The following is a 22,639-nucleotide window of genomic DNA, read 5'->3' as shown; positions in this document are numbered from 1 at the left end:
CCCCACGTGGTCGCTGTCTATTGTGCAAGCGGCGCCGGGGTCCTCCTGGGGCGGGCAGCGCGTGGGGCACCTAAGCGCGGTCGGGTCGTCGCCAGTCATAGCGCGCGCCTTGTGCGCGGGCTCCGCACTGAGCCGCTAGGGCTACGTGGAGCTTTGCTGCAGACCAACCAGGCTGCGCAGGCAGCGCCAAAGACAGCTATGGCGGGGTCTTGAGAGGCCGACGGGGGCACCGCCTTCTCCTGCTCAACGAGTCGCGATCCCACCCGTAGGACAGACGGTTGGTGGCGCGTGCGGCGGAGGCTGCTAACATGGTGGGTGGCTCGCTCGCTCCTGCCACGGGCTTCTCCGGGCGGTCTCCTTCCGCGTCCCCTCGCTGGTGGCCTGGCCCGCCCTTTCGCTGCCGGCTTCCGCTTGGTCGGGTCTCATCGTCCGGCCGGGGGCACCGGCCTGCGCCCGGCGAGCTCGGTTGGATCCAGTCGCTCCTGGACCAGTTGGTTCGCTGCAGAGCGCGGGAGGCGTCGCCCCGCGGTGACGGTTGTAGAGCCCGGCGCCCGCTGCCAGCCTAGCGGGGCCCAAGCGCGCGGGTAGTGGGGCGGCGGCCGCTGTAGTAACGTGGCTAAGGAGGGTGGGGTGCGATGGGGCCTGGGCTGGAGATGGAGACGGGGGTGGGGGGAATTGCCCTCAGTCCCGGCCTGTGAGGGACTCGGGATGTGTAACTAGGCAGTGCCGCGCGATCCCAGGCTGACGTTGCGGGGCAGGCTGGGAGCTGGAATCTGAACTCTGAGCTGAGCAATCCTGACCTGGAATCGGGGCCACGCTGAGCACGAGGCCCAGGCCCAGTCCCAGCCGCGTGAACCGCAGGAGCATCGCTATTAACCCGTCTGCATGGAATAGCTGCAGAGCGTCACCTTGATTGCCATGGGGGGGTCGTTTTTTAAAAAAATTAGTTTGGTTAATATTTATCTGGGTTAGTGAAAATGTAAACTTATCGAAGTTTTTATTTATAGACTTTGCTCTGTCAAATAAGTTGGAAATTTTATCGGGAAAGAATAAAGCAGACTTAGACGTCTGTTTAAAAGAAATGAAGTGCTGACAAATATTCAGCTTCGACAGGTACACATAACATGAATTGTTCGCTCTGACCTGTTACGATCAACTTAAGTGTTACTTGTAACAATAATCGGTTTATTAAAAATCGGGTACTGGGGTCTCTTTAGATTGATAATACAACTTAACTTTTTGTTTCTTTTTTTTTTAAAAGGGAACACCACAAAAGGATGTTGTTATAAAACCTGATGCACCAAGCACATTGTTTTTGGAGAAACATGCAGATTACATAGCTTCTTATGGTGCAAAGAAAGACGATTATGTAGGTATTTGCTTATTTCACTATTGATAATACTCTGATAAGTGATATATCTTGCCATTTCCTGCAGTGATAGGAGTAGGTTGGCAGGTGATGAGTTAGGAAGTTAGGTATCTTTTTGTCTCTGAATGCAAGGGGAAGAGTTAAAAGAAAAGATTCTGTTGTTCTGAGGGGTGGAGATGGTGCTTTTCCTTGGTCAATGATGAGACTTGGCATGTATTATCTGACTCTAAAGTTGAAGATCACTGCTTTAGCTCTAGAATTACTCTGAGACCTAGGAAATGTGATCTTTTGCTTATTAGGATGAATTTGTGCTATAGTGATACAACGTCTTCCCAAATATCACATATGTCCCATAGTTGTATTTCTACCTGCTATATAATGAGCCTCAGCATCACTGGATTTAATCTGGATTCTACTAGAAAATGTACGTTGGAATTCAGGTAACACAAGGCAGGTGCGCCTCTCTCTTCCATATATTTTTCCTAGCAAACCAGCATATACCTCTGTCTTGTTAATAGTGAACCTTAGCCAACCAACCCAATCTGGTTTTATGAAAGAGAGACCGTACTGTTATCGGTATATTGTTGGTTGGTCATTCATTCCTCCTATAGTATTTTGTAGGAGAAGATGACCACAGCTATCTGTCGCTGACATGGAACCCAGATCACTGTTTTATCACTGTCTCATGAACAGCCAAAATACTTGTTTCCTCTTTCAGTGCATCATCCAGCAAGATTCCCAGCTAAGGAGTGACAGTCTGGTCCCAGTGAAATCACTGGGAGCTTTGGCATTAGGGCCAGGCTTTCACTCTACATTTCCAAATACAATTCCATGTAACTATCTTAAAAAAAACAAACAAAGAGACAGGTTGAAAAAATACAGCTATACAAATATTGTGGAAAGAATTCAGCACTAGGCTAGTGATGAACACAGTAATGAAATATCTGTCCCCATGTGGAAGAGTTCTATCTCTAACTCTGCCATTTGAGTATTTTCCACATGAGTACCGATAGAGCTGGCCAAATCTGAGGATTTCCAGTTCATGGGAAATTTTAATGTTTTGAAATTTCAGGTGAGCCAGAAATTCTGAAAAATCTTTTGGGGAAATACAAACACCATGTGTTGGTATATCCAAAATGAAATATGTTCCCTGGACCCCAGCAGCTGCTGACTTAAATTAATGTGATTCTTGTCAGTTTCACAGGGATTGGGGACCCCCGTCTCCCAGACTCCTGAGACAGTTGGCTCCATGGCAGGGGGTCTGGAAATCCTGGGAGTCTGGGCTCAAGCCAGGACTCTTGGGGCCTCTAAGCCTCCTTTTATAGACCTGGGGAGCCTAGACCCTGAGGGTATGCCTACACTGCAGAAAAACAAATCTGTGGCAGTGAGTCTCAGAGTCTGGGTCTACAAGCTCAGGCTTGTCCTATGGTGCTAAAATGTCCCCTCTTGGGCTCTGAGACCCACCCCCATCTCTGGGTTTCACAGCCTGTGTGGCCATGTCTGCACAGCTGTTTTTAGCACTGTAACGCAAGCCTGAGTCTGCAGACCTGTGCTCTACCAATAGCTAGGGCTCTACCAATTTCACGGCTGTGAAAAATGTGTCACGGTAAAATCTGATCTCCCCTGCTGTTGAGAGCCCGAGGCTCCTAGCTGCTAGTCCGTCCATGCTGGGAAGGGACAGGAGTTGTCCTTTCCCTGCAGGGCTGCTCTTGGTGGGGAGATCAGACCCACCTCCAGAGGCAGTGCAGAAATGAGGGTGATACACCCTCACTTCTTTGCTGCAGAAGCCCAGGAACTGGGCTCCGGGCTCTCTCTCCCCTCCTACCCCCCGCCCCTCCCCCCGCCCGCCGCAGCTCTGGGTCCAGGTGCCGAGCTCGGGGCGTCCTCCTGTAGCGTCTCCTGCCAGGCTGGGGGTTTTCACTCCTGGTGCCTGCAGCTGGGGCAGGCTCGGCTTCTGGGCTTGGCCCACGCACGGCTCCGGTGCCAAGCCCAGGGCTTCCTCCTCTGGGGGCTTCCGCTCCTGACGGCTGCAGCCAGGGCGGTAGGGGGGACAGACGACCTGGGCTTGGAGCTTCTGCCACTCCAGCCAGGGGTCGGGGCTTCCACTACACATGCGCACACACACTCCTCGCGGCTTCTGCCGTGTCTCCGGGTGCGGAGCTTGGGGCTTTTGCTCCTGCCACCTTGGCCTCTGAGCAGCTCTGGTTTGGGGCTTCCCCCCTGCTGCCACTCCTGCTGGGCTTCGGGGCATCCCAGGGTCGGGGCTTCTTCCCCTGCAGCTCCCGCCAGGGCTCAGGGTGACCTGGTAGGGGCTTCTGATCTGGGGCTGAGACACTGATTTTTTCTGGGGGGATCCCTAAATTGGCCAGGCCCCCTGCCTTAATCTGTCCCTGGTGTGGACTAGCAGCTAGGCACCCCTGGCTGGGGTGCTCCCAGCAGCATTGGTGGAGATCCTACCCACCTCCACCTCTGGGAGTTCCACTAACTGCAGGAAGCTGGGAGGATGCTGCCTTCAGCAATCTCGGGACCCTGCTACAACAGCTTTACAAAACCTCCCCGCCTCTGAACCCCTCCCCCCATCCCATTTTGGGTCAGAAGCCCCACAGTTACAACACCCTGAAATTTCAGATATAAACATCTAAAATCGTTAAATTGACCAAAACCCTCTAGTCATGAAATTGACCAGAATGGACTGTGAATTTGGTAGGGCCCTATTTATAGCTGTGGGTTGGGGTTTTTTTGTTTGCAGTGTAGATATACTTTGAGAGTTCAGGATACAGTGGGTTTTCCATGTTTCCATGGCAGGGATCCTGGAAGCCCTGAGAACCCTGGTTCCCTGCTGCAGATACAGGAGGTGAGCCATTATTACAGCCAGGGCTTTCAGGGTCCTGACTCCATTGCAAGAAGCCTGGAAGCCATGCATAATGGGACTGCCCTTGAGCTGTGAACCAGGTTCCCAGCACTCAAGTAGTGCACGTGGCTTACCTATCTGAGATCCTCAGACCCTGGAACCCTAGGCTCCATAGCAGCCCACCAGGAAGTCTGTGATGCAAGTTTGTCAAAGCACACTGTTGCTTTGAAACACATCTGGTTCAGTTAATTGGCTTTTTCGACAGAACTGTTTTGTTGGAAAATTCCTGACCAGCTCTAATTATTGAACCTCAGATGTTTCCTTGTTTCGGTCTGGCTTGATTTTTAGTGTTCCACTTCAAGTCCCCCAATGGTCTGGCCTTAACCTTTGTGCCAGAAATACCAAAACATGAGGAATTTTCTCTTGGGAATGAGTACTTGCAGATCCTTTCAAATACAGATACTCTTTAACAATCCTCAGTATGCTGGAGGCATATCTTGACATGTTATGGGGTCAGTTCTGGGAGCAACGTTTAAGTAGAAAATGACATTGTTAGTTTAGCCATGTGATGTGTATTACAATATTGGGCAGGCTTATGATTTCAGCTGGGCATATAATGTATAATTCTTTATTAAATTAATCTCTTATATTCTGCTCGTAGTAGTACTGCTTAGATAAGTTTTAACAGAATTACAAACTAAGCGAATTGGACATTCTAGTCAGTTAGTACCTTTTCCCAAAGTAGTCTGTAGCAATTGTGCTTGGGGTTTTTTAAACCAGTTATAAATATCTGTATATATTATTTGATATTCATAAGGCTACACAGAGAAAATGTACAGAAAAATAAAACTAGATGTTTAAATACGACAGGTCTCCCAACAAGATGGTCTCAATTACGTTTTAAAGTGTGGTGCCTCTGACTGAAACCTGCCTTCTCTTATACCATGTGTATGGTCTCGCTCTCCTGCTCACCTGTAGCAAGAAAATACATAAATTACTATGGAATATTACAATACAATATGAAAAATCATAGGTAATGCTGATCAAGAAAGATTTATAACAATATATTAAGCTACAATAAATGAGTTTTTCTCTTCCTGTTACTGCTCTAAGTTGCTTTGCTTCAATTTTGGGAAATGGCAATTATGTAATTAACTGAATGTTAGGCTGTTATTTTGAGGGGACCATTTGGTTTAGTAACTTGAGCAAAGGACCAGAGCCAAGAAGATCGTAACTAATGATCTGGTCTGAGCTACTGTCTTGCTGCATAAATATGGGCAAGTAACTTGACCTTATGCCTCAGCCATCTAAGATGGAAAAATTATGTAAAAGGCAGAAATTCACTGAATCAGTTGCAGTATCTTAGCCAGCTTAGAAAGCTTATATTTCTTAAGTAAACAACCTAGAATAAAGTACAATTTGGCTTGTTGGTTGGATGGGGAGGATTTGGTAATGGCTAGATCTTTAGTTCAGAGAACTTAGTCTAACTTACAAAATTGCAGAATTTACAGAGCCCTGCAAATCCACCGATATCTGCATTCTATCTGCAGCTATATGCATCTGCGGATGCAGTTGTATTGTTTACCATCTTTGCAGATCGGATGCGGATCCAAATTTTTGTATCCGAGCAGGGCTCTACTTGTTTATATGTCTTTGTCTGCTTAAGAACTAAAATTCTGTACTACTTAGGAGTACTGTATGTCGGAATATTTGAGGATGAGTGGTGTCTACTGGGGACTGACCGTAATGGATCTCATGGGACAGCTGCAACGAATGACCAAAGAAGAAATTCTAGCATTCATCAAATCATGTCAACATGAGTGCGGTGGAATAAGTGCCAGTATAGGTCACGATCCTCACCTTTTATATACCCTTAGTGCTGTCCAGGTAAATGTATAGAAAAGAAAATATTGGAAGTAAGTGAAAACAGCTGCTTAATTTAATAAATTAATTTGACTGTTCTAGATACCACCAAGGTATTCCATTTTTCTGCTGTCACATTGAAATGTTTTATTTGAGACAGATTTGTTCATGAGAAAAATTGTTACAACTTATAGATTTAGTTCTGTGAATTCCCTAATAAGTTTGTTGCAAGTTAGACATGTATAATGAACCAAGTTGGAAAGCACAATTTACAGCAGCTTGTCACCTTCAGGCAGTGATCATGTACTTCATGTGCACACTTCTAACTATGGTAATGTTTTATTATTTAAAGAAATAAAATAGTCTACGGAGTTTTCAAAAAGGCTACAAGAATTATGCTGAATTGTATCAACCTCTTTTGGGGAAAATAAGAAGGCACGTGTATAATAAGGATATATAAACCCAATTTCTTTAAAGCTAGTAGAGATGAATGTTTCCCTTTCCCCTTTGTGTGTAGTGCCTGAATTGAAACTTTTAATTGGGAAGCTTCTGTTTTAAAGATTACTAATACAGCAATACAAATTTGAGAAGTAAAACATTGATGTAATGTAGATTTTTTTTTTTTTTTTTTTTTAATTGTAAGCTATTAAACACTTTCTTTTGTGGTGTTGGGGCCCCACGCACAGAGGTTGACCCAAGTGCATCTTGTCATTCTGAACCAACATATACCTTAGTTTTTTCCCAACTTGCCTGCCTACTCATATTCAGCTAATAATGTAGAGCTTTCTTTCAAAGGGCTGGTCTACACTGGGGGGGGGGGCATCGATCTAAGATACGCAACTTCAGCTACGTGAATAGCGTAGCTGAAGTCGAAGTATCTTAGATCGATTTACCTTGGGTCCTCACGGCTTGGGATCGACGGCCGTGGCTCCCCCGTCGACTCCGCTACCACCGCTCGCTCCGGTGGAGTTCCGGAGTAGACGGGGAATGCGTTCGGGGATCGCTGCATCACGTCTTAACGAGACGCGATATATCGATCCCCGATCAATTGATCGCTACCTGCCAATACGGCGGGTAGTCTGGACGTACCCAAAGTGAAGGTGTGGTCTTGTATCTGCAGCTGACATACAACAGAGATCCTCCTGATTACACACTACCTCCATTACAGATCTAGGTTCTAACTACTTGTAGAGTCAAGTTTCCTCTGCTCTATACCAAGAAATGTTACCCAATCCAGTTTTAAACACAAGAACTGCATGAAGTTAGTGTAAAATAGTTTGACAATCTGGGACCAAATGTATCTAAATGGCATTTAAATACTCTTGCATCATAGATCATTTTGTAGGGAAGAAGTGTTGTGGGTTGTAATCCTTGAATAGGATGAAATATAGAATAGATGTCTGGTAGTGAGAGATGGGGCCCAGGAGTTGCGCAGGTCAATGATGAGCCTTGGCATGTATTACCTGAATCTAAAGTTGATGATTATCACACTTTAGCTCTAGAATTACTCTGAGACCTGAGGAAATTGCTGTGCCCACTCTTTTTAGTTTGAGTGAGTACAGCTATTGTGGGTAGAGAGCCACACTTCTGCTTGTCATAAATTTGGGCACAAATTATTCTCAGTGTCCTAATTGGTTACCACACATTCTGGATCCCGTTTGGGTCTATCCACGCTGGCCAGCCAAAAGATTTGTATGTAGGGTTCCCAGCCCAGTCTTGAGGTCCTTCCGATTTATTTAAACTCCTTACGCTTAATATTGATGTTACTATAAGATGATAAAACCACAATAGATTGCAGCGTAAATATAAAAATCTAAACTGAGAATTAAATTTGCAAATTTAAAATAAAGTCAAGAAAGGCAAATCTAAGGTTCTTTTAGCAATGCTAAACTAACCCACCTTGCACATACTGTATTCATTTATATTGTACATTAAGAATTCTAAACTGCTAATCCAAAATAATAAATAAGTGCAGATTACCATCAGAAGCTTAATTTCTGCTTTTCCTGTCCTCCAACTCTATTATATTAACATTGCCATCTTGTGTTCTGTTTGTTTTTTCAATTTAAAAAGCGTATTGCAACACTGGAGTATTATGCAATGCTCTGTAAACTGCAAAATATAGATTACTGCAAACACTGTAGCTGGAATTATGGAGTTGCTAATTTGTTTTCTGCAACTCCATAGGATTTAAATTGCAGTCAACAGATAAAGAGAACTTAGACCTGGATGAAGTTTTTCAAAATTTTGTTAAGTATCAGAGGGCTAGCCGTGTTAGTCTGGATCTGTAAAAAGCAACAAAGAGTCCTGTGGCACCTTCTAGACTAACAGACGTATTGGAGCATAAGCTTTCGTGGGCGAATACCCGCTTCGTCAGACGCAAAAGCTTATGCTCCAATATGTCTGTTAGTCTATAAGGTGCCACAGGACTCTTTGTTGCTTTTTACAAAATTTTGTTGAAATTCTCCTCCTCTCTACCACCCCCTTATAATCCTGCTCAAAAAAGCTCTTGGAAAAACCTCTATGGAATGAATCGCCTGCATTATTTCCTATAATATGACTTAACTAAAAATTTCATAACTTAAAATTCTTCTCACTATTACCAAGCATGTGCTGCTTATTGGGGACTAGTCTAGACTTTTAAAGTCTGACAGTTCTTAAATTGTGATTTCGTTTTTTGAATTTATATTTGTAAAAATTTGCCCATCCAAAAGCTTTCTGCACCTTTCCATTACTTAGGTATACATGCTACTACAAGCCCAGAACATTCTTATCTCCTAACAATTCAACCATAATCAGACACTAATAAATCAATACCATGTTCCATGATGCTAGCCTAACTCAAATGACTGTTTAAAACTTTAAAGTGGAGAAAGAGATTGTGTTGAGACCATGCATGGAAATCTTCACCTTAATTTGGGAATTTTAAAGTTTTATGGAATCAAGCTTGTAATGTTGGGTAGGTTGCAGTTAGCTGAAGCTTTCATGGTAGTTTAAAATGTTAGTGATTTACGTTCATCATCAATAAAATGAAGTTCTGTGTTTTGTTTTAAGAAAACTAGGGCTCTGGTTCTCTGGTAAATTCTAGGAAACTTTACCCTTCTAGTAATTGATTTGAGTCATTTTTGTTTTGCAGATTCTTACCTTATATGATAGTCTCCATGTTGTTGATGTAAATAAAATTGTTGACTACGTAAAGAGCCTGCAAAAAGAAGATGGATCATTTGCTGGAGACAAATGGGGTAACTTATATCTTCAAAGTCTCATGGATGGGTTGACGTATTTCATATAATGAAGCAGTTAAGAATAAGTTGCTCTGCATGTTTTTTCACTGTATTATGCATGAACCTCATTTATTTCCCTCACTGTGTAAAAAGGAGCTATTGTGTAACAGCCAGTCACATCATTGCTTTTCTAGATGACTCTAAACTTACAGAAAAATGGATATAAGTAACAAAAACTGATCAACCTTCATAGAAGCTTCTCAAAGCTCAAAACTTGTTAGAGCTTGTGATGGGAGAGTGCCTTCTCATTTCAGTGTAATTTGTACTAGATATTAATCTTTGAGTTTAATATCTAGTGATTTCTAAGTTGTGGTATATATTTATTGCTTGTAAAAGGAACTACCTCTCTGCATAGTAATGACATAAATCTGTGTCTGCATTCACAGCTTCTAAAAATATTGATCTGGTTGATTTTTATTTTTAAAGGGTATGTTTGTTCACCTTTTCTTCTATCGACATTTTAAAGTATTCTTTATTTTATATAAAATATATTTTAATATTTCAGTATTGTATCCTGTTGAATATCAGTTACAACAAAACCATTGTTTCGTTTTTCAGTTAATAAAATGAACCGATCAAGATATTTCAACATATGTAAATCCATAAACATCAATTTGCAGTTGACAAGCTACGTGTTGGTATTAAAATGGTCATCCATATTCAGCACCAACTTTTACATTGCAGCCAGTTTTTCATCATATAGTAATGAAATACACAGGCAGGGATATGACAAATACTGACAAGAATGTAAATTATCAGATTGGATTACTGAAATGCACTATAAATGAGGCTACTGTTGAGGAAAATTCAGGAGCTGCTAAAGCTAGTACAGAATGTGGTTACCTGCTTGATTCGTGATACGAGCTACAACAAGGATATTATACCATTTCTGAAAAACTGCACTCATTCCCTGTTTGCATCTGGGGTACAGTTTAAAGTGTTGACTTGAGTTCTAATTACTGAGGTCTAATCAACACTGGGAAAAGGATTACTGGTATAGCCACTATAGAAATGTCATAAAAATCACTTCTCTAACTGATGAAACTATACTTGCAAAAGTTTCTAGTGTAGACCTTGCATGAGAGACCTTTCTTGATCTGTGCCTTCACACCAGCTGAGGACCTTGAGCATTGTGGAGACTGGTGTTGATGTATTCTTGAGGGTCCACTGCTCTTTAACTTGCTTTGTCCAAAGTTCTGAGTCTTTGTGGCCTTCAGATTATGATGCTGAAGAACTGAGTGGGCAATGTGGATAATTTACTGGTGAATGAATCTCTGTGTTGACATTGTTCAACCAGTTCTCTTTCTATTCAGTGCACATACTGTGCATTGGGTGCTTTTTATAAACTGAAAAATTAAATAGCATATTTACAAATTTCTCTTAACTGAAGTAAGCCTGGATATTTATCTGGCAACCACTAAGTGATCAAAGGATTATTAATTAATGGTTACATACAGATCATTTTATATTTGTTTAATGTGATCCTATTGGGAAATAATGTGACTGTATTGGCTGGTGGAGGAAAATATTGGTATAAAGTATTGGAGTGTTTTCTATTTAATATTCAGGGAAACACCCATGTTTAGTGACTTCTTGTGTTCTTTTTAATAGCATGCATCCTCTGTGTGCCTATATATATCAAAATTAGTTCTCTGTAGTTATACTGTTTTTCCCCCCCCTCTTTGTAGGAGAAATAGATACAAGATTCTCTTTCTGTGCTGCAGCAACACTAGCTCTTTTGGTAAGTTCTGCAATAGGGTGGATATTAGATACAAATATTTAAGTTTTCTGTAGATGGCAGACGAATGATGCTACAGTAGCTATACTTAATTTACTTGGTGGTAGTATAAAATGTTAAAGGGACTTTTCTGACTTGCAGGGGAAGCTAGATGTCATTGATGTGGAAAAAGCAGTCGAATTTGTTTTGTCCTGTATGAACTTTGATGGAGGATTTGGTTGTAGACCAGGTTCTGAATCGCATGCAGGGCAGGTAAGTGCTGTTGCTTGCGCATTGAAATATTTTAGATTAGCAAGAAATTCTCATATCTAGTTTTTATAACTGTTTCTAAAACCTGTCAGCAATGCAGACTGAAGCACTTTTGTCACTTCCTAAATGTATGTAAAGAACTTTATTCCTTTAAATGACACAAGTACAGAATTGATCTGTTAAGAGGTCTAGGAGCTGAATTTTGTCCCTAAAAATCCATATCAGAACCACAATTTTGTATAGTGGTGTGAATCTTTGTTTCAAACATCACAAGGATGAGTTAAAAATGTAACTAAAGTTCCAAAAGAAAGACAAGTATGCAGCTGTTCAAAAAGTAGTTAGCATTCAGATTTGTTAGGGAGGAAATATCTCAAGTTTTGTAATATGATTAGAGCACAATTTTGAAGTCATCTACCTTTTCTCTGTTAGATTAAGCAGAACTTTTTGTACTTCACTGGCTTGCACATTGGTCAAATGTCTTACCTTCTGGTAGCAAAAATACTTGTTTGGCCCAATCATAGTTATAGTTCAGGTGGAATTTACTGTAGATTCCACTCCTACCTTTTATTCTAAAGTCTGATATGTTGCAGAGGTAACTTGGTTAACTTCTTGATGGTGCTGGTGGAATTTCTTTTAAGGTGACAGGCTAGCTGGAGGTAAGGTGAAGGGGTACTAGAGCTCATTAAGAATGGATAAATGCCAAGCAAGATGACCTGTATGACTTCCATGTAACTTTACATGTAACTTAACTTTGGATGAAGTTGATACCGACACTTACTCCGAAGCTCCAGTTGATAGAAATTAACTTTAACACATTTTAGTACTATTTCAATATAGATCTAATCACAATAATCAGCTGTTCATTTTCCATAATTGTGCTGAGCATTGTAATTTGGAAGGATTTACTTGTTTAAATGAAAATATAAAAACTACTCAATGTAGAGAAACTTAATTATTTATGAAACATACAACCTAAACGTGTTATAGTTCCCCTCCAAAATAGTTTTTTTTTTTTTTTTTTTTCTAAATCTCCTCTAAGGTCCTGCATACATTAAGAAAATACCTTAACGTTCAATCTGATTTTTTTAGGGCTCTACAAATTACATTTTACTTTTAATGACAACTAGAGTACATTAGTAAAATCTTAACAGTGGAGTAGTATGTTCCCTTTGTAAACTGAACACTTAGTCTTCTAACTTGCTTATTTTAACTATTAGCATGATGTGAAAGAATAGAATCCTGCTTTGTGATCCTCCTACATTTAGTCTGTTACATGCTACTTAAATACACATGAACTTTATGTCTGTAATTTTAGATCTATTGTTGCACAGGATTTCTGGCTATAACAGGCCAGTTGCACCAAATAAATGCTGACTTGCTGGGCTGGTGGCTTTGTGAACGTCAGTTACCCTCTGGGGGTCTCAATGGAAGGCCAGAGAAGGTATTTGGTTCACTTTTTAAAAAACTTTTACTCTGCTTAGTGTAGAAGCAAAAAAATTATTTTTCTAATTTCTGGAAAATATCATGGACCTCCTTTCAAATGCTGTTGCAAAACTTTTCAAATGTTTTTACTTTTAATCTTGATTCCCTTGCTGTATCATCCAGTATGGGCCCCTGTTTAAGAAGAAGCAATGTTCTCATCATAGTTTAAGGTCTCAAAATACCTTGCTGAATCAGGGCCTGGATATATTGTGATGTTTTAGGAATGCTGTATACTACAGGATTTATAAATGTTCGTTCATAAAGTAACCAGAAAAATACTTTGGATTTATAATTTTTGTGGGACTCCTGTTGTGTGTGTCCAACAGTTGAATAATGTAATCTGGAATGACTGACTTGCAAGTGGAGACTTCTTAGCACTAGTTTTCTTAATGAATGCAGCAGACAAATGCTTTCAAACTTAAGAGGTTTTTTTGTTAAATTATTAGTTGATACTGTCCTCATAGTCTCTTGTCCCTCTTGGCCATGAAAGCGAAAATACCATTTAAATGAGTCTCTTCTTCAGAGCCAAAATCCTGTCAAAGAGACTGGCAAGGTTTCAAAAGCGGCAGAACACTTGTGATTCTGCTGCTGGGGGACAGGAGGAGGAAGGGCATCTGTGAATAAGCTGTGTGGAGGAACTTGGTTCTCTGCCCAAGAAACAGTGCTCCAAAGTTGTACTCTGCTCAGTGATGTTTTGATGATATGGCTAGTGGTTTCACAAAACCTAGTGTTACTACTGCAACCCATGTATTTAAAAAACATAATACTCTACTAATATATTTATTTGCCAGTTACCAGATGTATGTTATTCATGGTGGGTGTTAGCATCCCTGAAGATAATTGGTAGACTACATTGGATTGACAGAGAGAAATTGCGCTGCTTTATCTTGGCTTGCCAGGATGAGGAGACTGGAGGATTTGCAGACAGACCAGGAGATATGGCAAGTTCATTTAAATGTACATTTTAGGTTGAAATTCAGAGTTTACAGGTTTGCGAAAGGCTTTATTTTATATATACTAAAATTTAAACCAATGCAGGTAGTACACAAGTATGAACAGGGTAATGCTACCTTAGCATATCTGTTTCCTTGAGGGAGCATGTGACAGTCTTCGATATCTGCTGACTATCCCATGCTGAGAATTCAGGACCCTTTCCCTGTTTAAAGCCCCAGCAGATGGCTGAAAAAACATTTTGTTGAAAAGCAACAGGCTAATAAGATTGTAGGCTGTATTGCAGTTGTGAATGTTCCATTTTAAAATGCTACAGTAAAAAGAGAAATAAAAGCTAAAGATGTTTCCTTTAAATAGACTTGTCCAGTTAAATTTGATTTTTTTTCAGTTAAAAGTGGTGTTGGAAAACATTAAGAATATATGCTCTTGATATTTATAGCTTAGAACAGGGGTTCTCAAACTCCATTGCAGCATGGCCCCCTACTGACAACAAATTACTACATGACCCCAGGAGGGGGGACTGAAGCCTGAGCCTGCCCAAGCCCCGCCATCCCGGCAGGGGGGGCCAAAGCCCAAGGGCTTCAGCCCCAGGCAGGGGTCTATAACCTGAGCCCCACCAACCAGGGATGAAGCTGAAGCCTGAGTCCCGTCACCCATGGCTGAAGCCTTTGGGCTTTGGCCCCAGGTGGTGGGGCTCGGGCTTCAGCCCCCGGCCCCAGCAAGTCTAACACCAGCCCTGGCAAACCCAGTAAAATGAGGTCTTGACCCACTTTGGGGTCCCAATCCACAGTTTGAGAACCACTGGCTTAGAATTTAGCTAAGACAAATGTGTCAATTTAAACAAAAAGCATTGGATAAACTAAAGATGAAAGTAAGCTACATGAAAATGGAAGGTGAAAATAGCATTTAAGATTTTCCATTAAAAACTGTCAGTATATTTAAGGTCAAATTGTAATCTGGTCATCAATAAAAGTGTTGTGGCAGTTATTGTGAGAATTGAATACTGCTGCTACTAAAGCTAAATTCTCTGTTAGTCTTGTATTTAGCTATGAGACTGAATACCTTTCCCAGACCTGAGGAAGAGCTCTGTAGTTAGAAAGCTTGTCTTTCACCAGCAGAATAAATTATATTGCCTTACCCACTTTGTCTCTCTAATACCCACAATCGTGAGTTTAGTTAGTTTCTCCCTCCCGTATTTGCTATAAATATATTCACAATAGTTAGCTGTTTCAGCAATTACTTGTTCAGGCTTGTTTTGTCTTAACTTGGGCCTGCCCATGTCTGCTAAGTTAGCCCTACATGTGTAGCAGGAAGCTTCTTTTTATGTCTCTAAGGAGAATTAGAAAATAACATTAACTTTGGGTCCATGCAGGGGCCTGCCCAGCCCTCTGTGTAAATTTAGAGCAGCCTCAGAGATCCTTTTAGCTTACATTTGGCTTTTAATGGCCTATGTATGGGCCTTAGAAAGCAGAGAATAGCCAGTGCTGTGCATTCTGGATATTTCCATGATGTGCCTGCTATGCCAACTCTTTGAGGAAGGGACAGTCTTTTAATTGTTTTGTTCAGTACATTAGGGCCCTGGTCTGAGCCTGAGCTTTTAGGCGATATCATAATATGTGGGAGGCTGGTAGCTGGGTCAGTGTAGAGCCCTTAAACCGGCTGTAAACTGGCCAACGAGGCCTCCGGTGCAAATGGTATACGCATGGGGGGCTTTTTCCACCTAATTTATTGCTTATTTACGCTGCAGAGCAATGTAAGGAGCTTTAGTAAGCTGTGAACTAGGTCCTAAGGGTTTGTCTTTAGAGCAGAGTTAGCTCAGGCTCTTACTTGGGTATTGTCCACACACATAATCCTGTCACCTGAGCTAAGTGGTGCTCTCAATTTGGGCTAGCTGGCACAGTTGGGGGTGTAGGTTAGAGCCCTGGTTTCTGTTTTCACTAGGGCTGGCAATGCCCACTTTGCAGTGAGGATACAGGCTACATCACTGAAGGCATAACCTCAGCCTAAGGGTTTAAGTAAGTAGCCTTCTATGTTGTCTGTGTAGGGGATATGCAAACTGTATAGCAGCCTTCTGGAAAATCTGTTCCTAATCTCATGAAGGAATCTCTAAATCTCAGAGAATTACCTCCTACTTATGTTTTCTCTTCTCCTATGCCCCATTTTTCCTTCTGTTTTCCCTCCAGTTGTGTATTCAGGTCCCTTTGGCTCCCTCTAAGACCTGTCAGCACAGCTGTATGTTCAGAGAGATTGCCAGAGAGCAATATAATGTTGAGTAAAAAATATGGAGTTTATGGCAGAGCTGATTTTAGATCATCAGGTTAGCATGTAACTTTTACATTATATATAGTAGAATCATGAGGAACTAGATTTACCATGTTGTAACAATGCATAGAGGAATTGGTGGAAAGAGCTGTCAGACTTTTTCCATTATCTGCATGCGTGCTATTGAGTTCAGGTTTAAAAAAATTTCTGGTGGCAACAAACATCATCAGTTCAAACATCTCAAAGTTGTATCCTAAATGTATACAATTTGAAGCTGGCTATTGGTTTCTTTTAATGTGTGTGAATATTTACTTCTGATATTTTAAAGTAATTGCATACTAAAAACCAGGAAGTTGTGCACTTCCATTGTTCTCTGAAATTAAATCTTCAACCACCATTGAGCTTTCTCAGTCTCTTCTAGCAACTCAGTCATCTTATTGTCTCACTGTAAACTCATCCAAAGGGTTTTAGTTTTGTCAGTGTGTATAAATTAGTTCTTAATTTTTTTTCCAGGTGGATCCTTTTCACACCTTATTTGGAATTGCTGGTCTATCATTGTTAGGAGACGAACAAATTAAGCCTGTCAGTCCTGTTTTTTGTATGCCTGAAGACATCCTTCAAAGAATAAATGTACAGCCTGAACTTGTGAGCTAGACTTTACAGAAGCAAAAGGATGCTATGGTCAGCTGCTTTGATTTTGTTGGTTGAAACTCATCTGAAACATACTTGCATATATTTTTCATTTTAATGTGTTTACATCAGTACAGTAAAATTATCACTGTACAGTAAACCTTGTCACTTTGTCTGTGGATTGTGTCAAAATGGATTGTTTAAATAAATTATGTGGATGTTACATGTATTGCAGGTTCTGTAACAGATGAAAAACATTTTTATCTGCATCTAAATATGTGGGCCTGTGGGCTCTGTTTGTACACTAACTCAAAACAACAGCGTATTAGTCACAGTAATAGAGTACTTGAATGACTTGATATTTTTTTTGTATTTCCTACAACATCAATCATAAAACATTTGTCTTGATAATATAAGCATATATTGACAGTGAATTGCCCTGAGCACTGTATTTAAGAGAAGCAGAGAAAAGATACTTGTAGTTAGAACACTTTGATGTTAGTGGACACTTGTGCATTTAAAACATCCTGTTTAGGATATACCATCATTTTTATCCAATACTGAAACACACAAGTTTTCTTCTCATAGCAATTGATAAGTGTAAAGGTTTTTGTTCTCAGCAAATACAGTTGTTACCTACCAGTAAAGTCCTTTATTAAAGAAAATATTTTTACTCATGGAAATACAATATAATTTGTGTTGAGTGTAGATTGAGACTTGCAGGTAATAAGCATTCTACAGATCACCTCTCTACAGTAGTATGACTTGCCAAATGTGCTGCTAATTGAAAATTTGTCATTGGTTTGAATTACTACTTCATTAGCACTTGAGAAAATAGTTGCGAAAGAAATAATATCAAAAATAAAAGTAGCTATGAAAAATATTTTCTGAAGGATGAAATGGTTTTGTCTTCATTGGAGTGCTTAAAGTGCCTCTACTTTACATCCCATAGCATTGTGTGTTTGCATCTGGCCACCATGTTCTGACTGAGAAGGACTAAGAAATTCCAGTTGGACCATATTAAAGGTAATTGTGAAGGAAAAAATAGCCTTTAACAGTCCCCAGCTTATTTATAGTTTAAAGATGTCCTACAAGATTTTTCAAAATAGTTCTCCATTTTTTAATAGAATGGTCAATGCAGAGCACTAGTCCTTATTTCAATTGGCTTATTTTAAGGTTATTTTTCTTTAAAAGCCTTTTTGCCAGTCAAACTATTTTTTTCTAAATTAACGGGTGGTTCTTTTAGATGAGAAAATATATTTAAACAATGACTAATTAGAATACTAGTTTGCTTTTGTATACCTTTTCTTGCCAGTAGTCTTGTCTTCCACTTTAATTACAATATTATATAGAATTTTTGGAAAGATTCTGGTACTGTATATTGTAGTCAATCCAGCAATGTGTATCACTACACACATGCATTTATCTGTAAATTGAATGAGAGATAATCTTCCATCAATAAAGCATCCAGTGAAGAAAATTAGTTGTCCTTTATAACATGTGGAAGTTGAAGTACTTAGTTTCAGTGCAGAGTGCATTGGTATCATTAACTACCTCATTTTATCTTGTTAAATGTTAAGATTTTCAGCTCACTTTGTGGAATTACAGTAAGATATTAGCACTGTCTTTGGTGACAGCTTGTCTTTGCATGTAGAGATCCTTTATTAAATGTTTTCACACACTTGTTTCTATAATTTATTGATATTTTTACACAACTTCATACTGAAGTATCCTTCAGTGCATATATTTAAAACACATAATCATTCATGGCAGCATAGCTACTAATGTCCTGGAACTACAGTAACGATTTTGTGGTAAGAGGGAAGGTCCTCTCATGGATCAGTAACTGGCTAACACAGGAACCAAAGGGTTGGATAAATGGTCATTTTCAAAATGTAGAAAGGGAAATAGTGGTATCCCTCAGGGATCTATACTGGGACCAGTGGTGATCAACAGCTTGATAAATCATCTAGGAAAGGGTAAACAGGTGGCAAAATTTGCAGACAATACAAAATTGCTCAAGATAGTGAAGACCAGAGCTGACAGTGAAGAGTTGCAAAGAGATCTCACAAAACTGGGTGACTGGGCAAAAAAAGGCAGATGGAATTCAGTGTTGTTAAGTGCTATACATACAAAATGATGGTGTCTAAATTAGCTGTTACCAATCAAGAAAGAGATCTTAGAGGCATAGTGGATAGTTCTCTGAAAACAGCAGCAGCAGTCAAAAATGTTAGGCACCATTAGGAAATGGATAAATAAGACAGTAAATATAATGACACTATATAAATCTGTGGTATTACTACACCTTGAATATGGTGCAGTACTGGTTGCCTCATCTAAAAAAAGATGCATTAGAATTGGAAAAGGTACAACACGCATGATTAACGGTATGGAACAGCATTATGAGGCGAGATTAAAAAGATGGACTCTGCAGCTGGATGCCTCCTCTTGGGTCCTAGTGCTTGTTAGGCTCCCCTTCTATCCTGTTTTCTGTACAAGGGTGAGTGGCTGTGGTGGGTGAGGGGAAGAGGCAGTAGGGATGGAAGCCAGATGGGATTGGACGGACAGGGGGATGTGGGAGAGGAAGGGGATGGGGCAGAAGAAGGGGTAGTGGAATAGGGGGAGAAGTGGGAACCAGCATGCGGTGTCCCCTCAGCAGCAGGGGCTCCATTAAGCAGGCCCCTCAAACTCCCACCCCAATGAACCCCACCCACCCTGCACCTGGACTGTGCTGATGAGCCCCCCACACCCAGATGCCTACCCCTGAGCCTCAATCAGATGCACCTACACACCACTGAGCCCCCCACACCAGACCTCCCCTGCTGAGCCCCAACCACCTTCACCTGGATCCCTTTGCAGAGTCCCATTGCCCCTGAACCCAGAACTCCCTGCCCCAATGAGCCCCTGTCCATCCAGAGCTGCCCACATCCCCACTGAGCTGCCCACACCCAGATTGCCCCCACACAGAACCCTCTCACTTCAGACCTGGATCCCCCCACACTAAGCCCCTCCACACTTGGATCCCGCTGGGCTGAGCCTGCCTGTCCACACCCAGTGTGCCTGGCACAGAGGAGCAGGGTGTTTCTGGGGCAGGCCCAGCCCTTGTGCTGTGTCAGGGTCAGGTGCAGCCTCACCACCGAGTCCCTGTCCTCGGTGTGGGGTGGGCTGCAGGGTGATCTCTCACCTGCATGCAGCCAGTGGCCTATGCTCCCCACTGCCATGCTTGTCTCCACATTTATTGATAAATTTTGCTGAATTAAAAAATATTGTTACTTTTTTAGCACATAATTCCCTCAGGAATAAGGAGGAGGAGCTGAGGGCTCTCCTGGAGCAGGTGCTGCCTGTCTGAAGTGAGTCCCTAACTCACTGAGAACCAGATGGGCTAGTCTCACTGGGGCAGCAATAGCCTCTCCTTAGGGCCCCCTGTAGAAAGCAGATGGGGAGCTGGCCAGCTGGTTGACCCCAGAAGCCTGCAGAGGGGAGGCTGAGGGGAAAAGGCCATTTGCCTCCTTGAAGACCCAACAGTGAAGCCTGGGGCCACTGAGGGCATGGAAGAAGGGGGCTGTGGCAGCAGGGGAGGAATAAAGGAGACCTGGTCTGTAATGGCCAGGGATTCACAGAGTCTAAGGCCAGAAGGGGCCATTGTGATCATCTAGTCTAACCTCCAGTATAGCACAGACCATAGAACATCTCAAAATAACTCCTAGAGTGTACGTTTCACAAAAACATCTAGTCTTAATTTTAAAATGGTCATTGATGGATACTCACCATGACCCTTGGTAAATCGTTACAATGGTTAATTACTCTCACTGTCAACAATTTGCATGCACCTTATGTCCAGTCCAATTTTGTCTAACTTCCAGCCATTGGATGGTGTTATATCTTTGTCAGTTAGATTGAAGATCATCATCACCATGTTCCCATTATGCCTCCAGCGTTTAGGGCAGCGATGAAGCTCCTCCACTCCTGTCTGTTTCTGGCAAGTCTTTCAATGGGTCCTCAGCTGTGCCCCAGGTTTTTCAGCTCAGCTTCCACAGCTCTTTGCTACGTTGTTTTCGGGCTGCCTCGTTTTCACTTGCCTTCAGGTATCCATCTTATTGCTATTCTGGTGTTGGGATCAGTTTCCATTCAAAGCACATGGCCAATCCATCTCCTGGCAATGATGGTGCTCATATCTTCTTGGCTGCACTGTGTGAATAGATCTTGGTTTGAGATTATTCTGGGCCAAAAGATACGGGGGATTTTTCTGAGGCAGGTTGTATAGAATGAAGACAGTTTGGACATGTCATACTTTCTCATTCCCCAGAATTCTGCACTATAATGTATGCAGCTCTGATAAATCTTGAGTTTGGTTTTAGTGTTGTATTTTGATGATTTCCAGACTGTATTTAAGTTCCTGAAGGTGTTCCTGGCTTTATTGATTCTGTTTCAGATGTCCTGGCTTGTTCCACCGTCCTGGCTGATGGTGCTGCCCAAGTATGTGAATGTTTCTACATTGGTGAAAACATGATCCTCTAATCCATACTGGTGATGGTGAGGCAATATTAAAGGTCATAATATCTGTCTTATTGTGATTGATTTTCAGTCCAATTTGCTGGTTGAATGTGTTGAGTCAAGTTGTTTTTTCTTGTATATGGTGTTGGGTATGTGATAGGAGAGCGAGATCATCTGTGAAGTCCAGGTCTTCAAGGGATGAGAAGGGTGCCCACTTAATGCCTCTTGGCATGTCTTCTGTTGTACGCAGCATTATCCAGTCGATGGCAATGTTGAAGAGGATTGCAGACATGACACACCCCTGACGTATTCCTGCTTTGACTTCAAAACTGAGCTCACTGTAATCAACACTGCATATAAAGTTGAAATAGAAGCTTTTGATGTTGATTATACAGAGAGGGTTTCCATATGCTCGCAGAATGCGCCATAGGCTGGTCCTGTGAATGCTATCAAAAGCCTTCTCAAAGTCTATGAATTTTACGTAAAGCTGCTGTTGCCATTCTAAGCATAAGAACATAAGAATGGCCATCCTCGGTCAGACCAAAGGTCCATCCAGCCCAGTATCCTGTCTACCGACAGTGGCCAATGCCAGGTGCCCCAGAGGGAGTGAACCTAACAGGTAATGATCAAGTGATCTCTCTCCTGCCATCCATCTCCACCCTCTGACAAACAGAGGCTAGGGACACCATTCCTTACCCATCCTGGCTAATAGCCATTAATGGACTTAACCTCTATGAATTTATCTAGTTTTCTTTTAAACCCTGTTATAGTCCTAGCCTTCATAACCTCCTCAGGCAAGGAGTTCCACAGGTTGACTGTGCGCTCTGTGAAGAAGAACTTCCTTTTATTTGTTTTAAACCTGCTGCCCATTAATTTCATTTGGTGGTTCTTAGTTCTTATATTATGGGAACAAGTAAATAACTTTTCCTTATTCACTTTCTCCATGCCACTCATGATTTTATATACCTCTATCATCATATCCCCCCATAGTCTCCTCTTTTCCAAGCTGAAAAGTCCTAGCCTCTTTAATCTATCCTCATATGGGACCCGTTCCAAACCCCTAATCATTTTAGTTGCCCTTCTCTGAACCTTTGTTCTGTTATGTTTCATACAGTGAACATCTGGTCTGTGCATCCACGCCCTTTCCGAAAACCAGCTTGCTCTTTTCTGAGAATGCTGCCAACTACCTCTGATATATATGCTGGACTACGATTTTACACAGTACCTTGCTTGGCACAGATGTACGTGTGATACTACACCAGTTATTCCAATCACGGAGAGTTCCTTTCTTGGGTATCTTCACTATAACCCCACTGAACCCTAGACTGAAGAGCCCCTTATTAAATAGCTGTTCTCCATGTAGATAGGTGTAGCCAGTGATCAAGTCACCCTCAACCTTATATTTGCTAAATGAAGGAGAAGGGCAGGAACACCTGGGGTAGAGGAAATCTTCAGGAAGATGGGGT

The 22,639-nt window shown here is 41.6% G+C and overlaps 1 protein-coding gene and 2 non-coding genes across 6 annotated transcripts; all 3 read left to right on the top strand.

Moving 5' to 3' along the window:
* The first annotated feature begins 36 nt into the window (after positions 1-36).
* LOC112109821 (Rab geranylgeranyltransferase subunit beta) lies at positions 37-18,360 on the top strand. Of its 4 annotated transcripts, XM_024204488.2 has the most exons (11): positions 263-311; positions 1,008-1,113; positions 1,262-1,369; positions 5,091-5,253; positions 5,910-6,107; positions 9,220-9,325; positions 11,056-11,108; positions 11,247-11,357; positions 12,670-12,795; positions 13,628-13,777; positions 16,563-18,360. In XM_024204488.2, exons 5-11 carry the CDS (start codon positions 5,919-5,921, stop codon positions 16,701-16,703), a joined length of 876 nt encoding a protein of 291 aa, XP_024060256.1. In that variant the 5' UTR covers positions 263-311; positions 1,008-1,113; positions 1,262-1,369; positions 5,091-5,253; positions 5,910-5,918; the 3' UTR covers positions 16,704-18,360. The 4 variants fall into 4 exon arrangements, with proteins under 4 accessions (XP_024060257.1, XP_024060258.1, XP_024060255.1 ...); XM_024204487.3 differs by lacking the exons at positions 1,008-1,113; positions 5,091-5,253 and having other exon boundaries at positions 48-311; XM_024204489.3 differs by lacking the exons at positions 1,008-1,113; positions 5,091-5,253; positions 12,670-12,795 and having other exon boundaries at positions 37-311.
* On the top strand, positions 1,561-1,643 carry LOC113407491. Its single transcript, XR_003369997.1, has one exon. It is a non-coding gene; the product is annotated as a small nucleolar RNA SNORD45 (small nucleolar RNA).
* Positions 7,518-7,602, top strand: LOC113407490. Its single transcript, XR_003369996.1, has one exon. It is a non-coding gene; the product is annotated as a small nucleolar RNA SNORD45 (small nucleolar RNA).
* Positions 18,361-22,639: the final 4,279 nt, after the last annotated feature.

Source organism: Terrapene carolina, unplaced genomic scaffold (assembly GCF_002925995.2).
Source record: "Terrapene carolina triunguis isolate 2854851 unplaced genomic scaffold, T_m_triunguis-2.0 Scaffold211, whole genome shotgun sequence".
Taxonomy (NCBI): Eukaryota; Metazoa; Chordata; order Testudines; family Emydidae; genus Terrapene; species Terrapene triunguis.
The sequence above is the reverse complement of the archived record's forward strand: the minus strand, read 5'-3'. Positions and strand labels throughout refer to the sequence as shown.

Bases quoted from the DNA above. Each gene is read 5' to 3' on its own strand.
- LOC112109821 (XM_024204487.3), top strand. The intron at 9,326-11,055 runs GTAACTTATATC...CCCTCTTTGTAG, and splicing joins ATTTGCTGGAGACAAATGGG to GAGAAATAGATACAAGATTC. The intron at 13,778-16,562 runs GCAAGTTCATTT...TTTTTTTTCCAG, and splicing joins CAGACAGACCAGGAGATATG to GTGGATCCTTTTCACACCTT.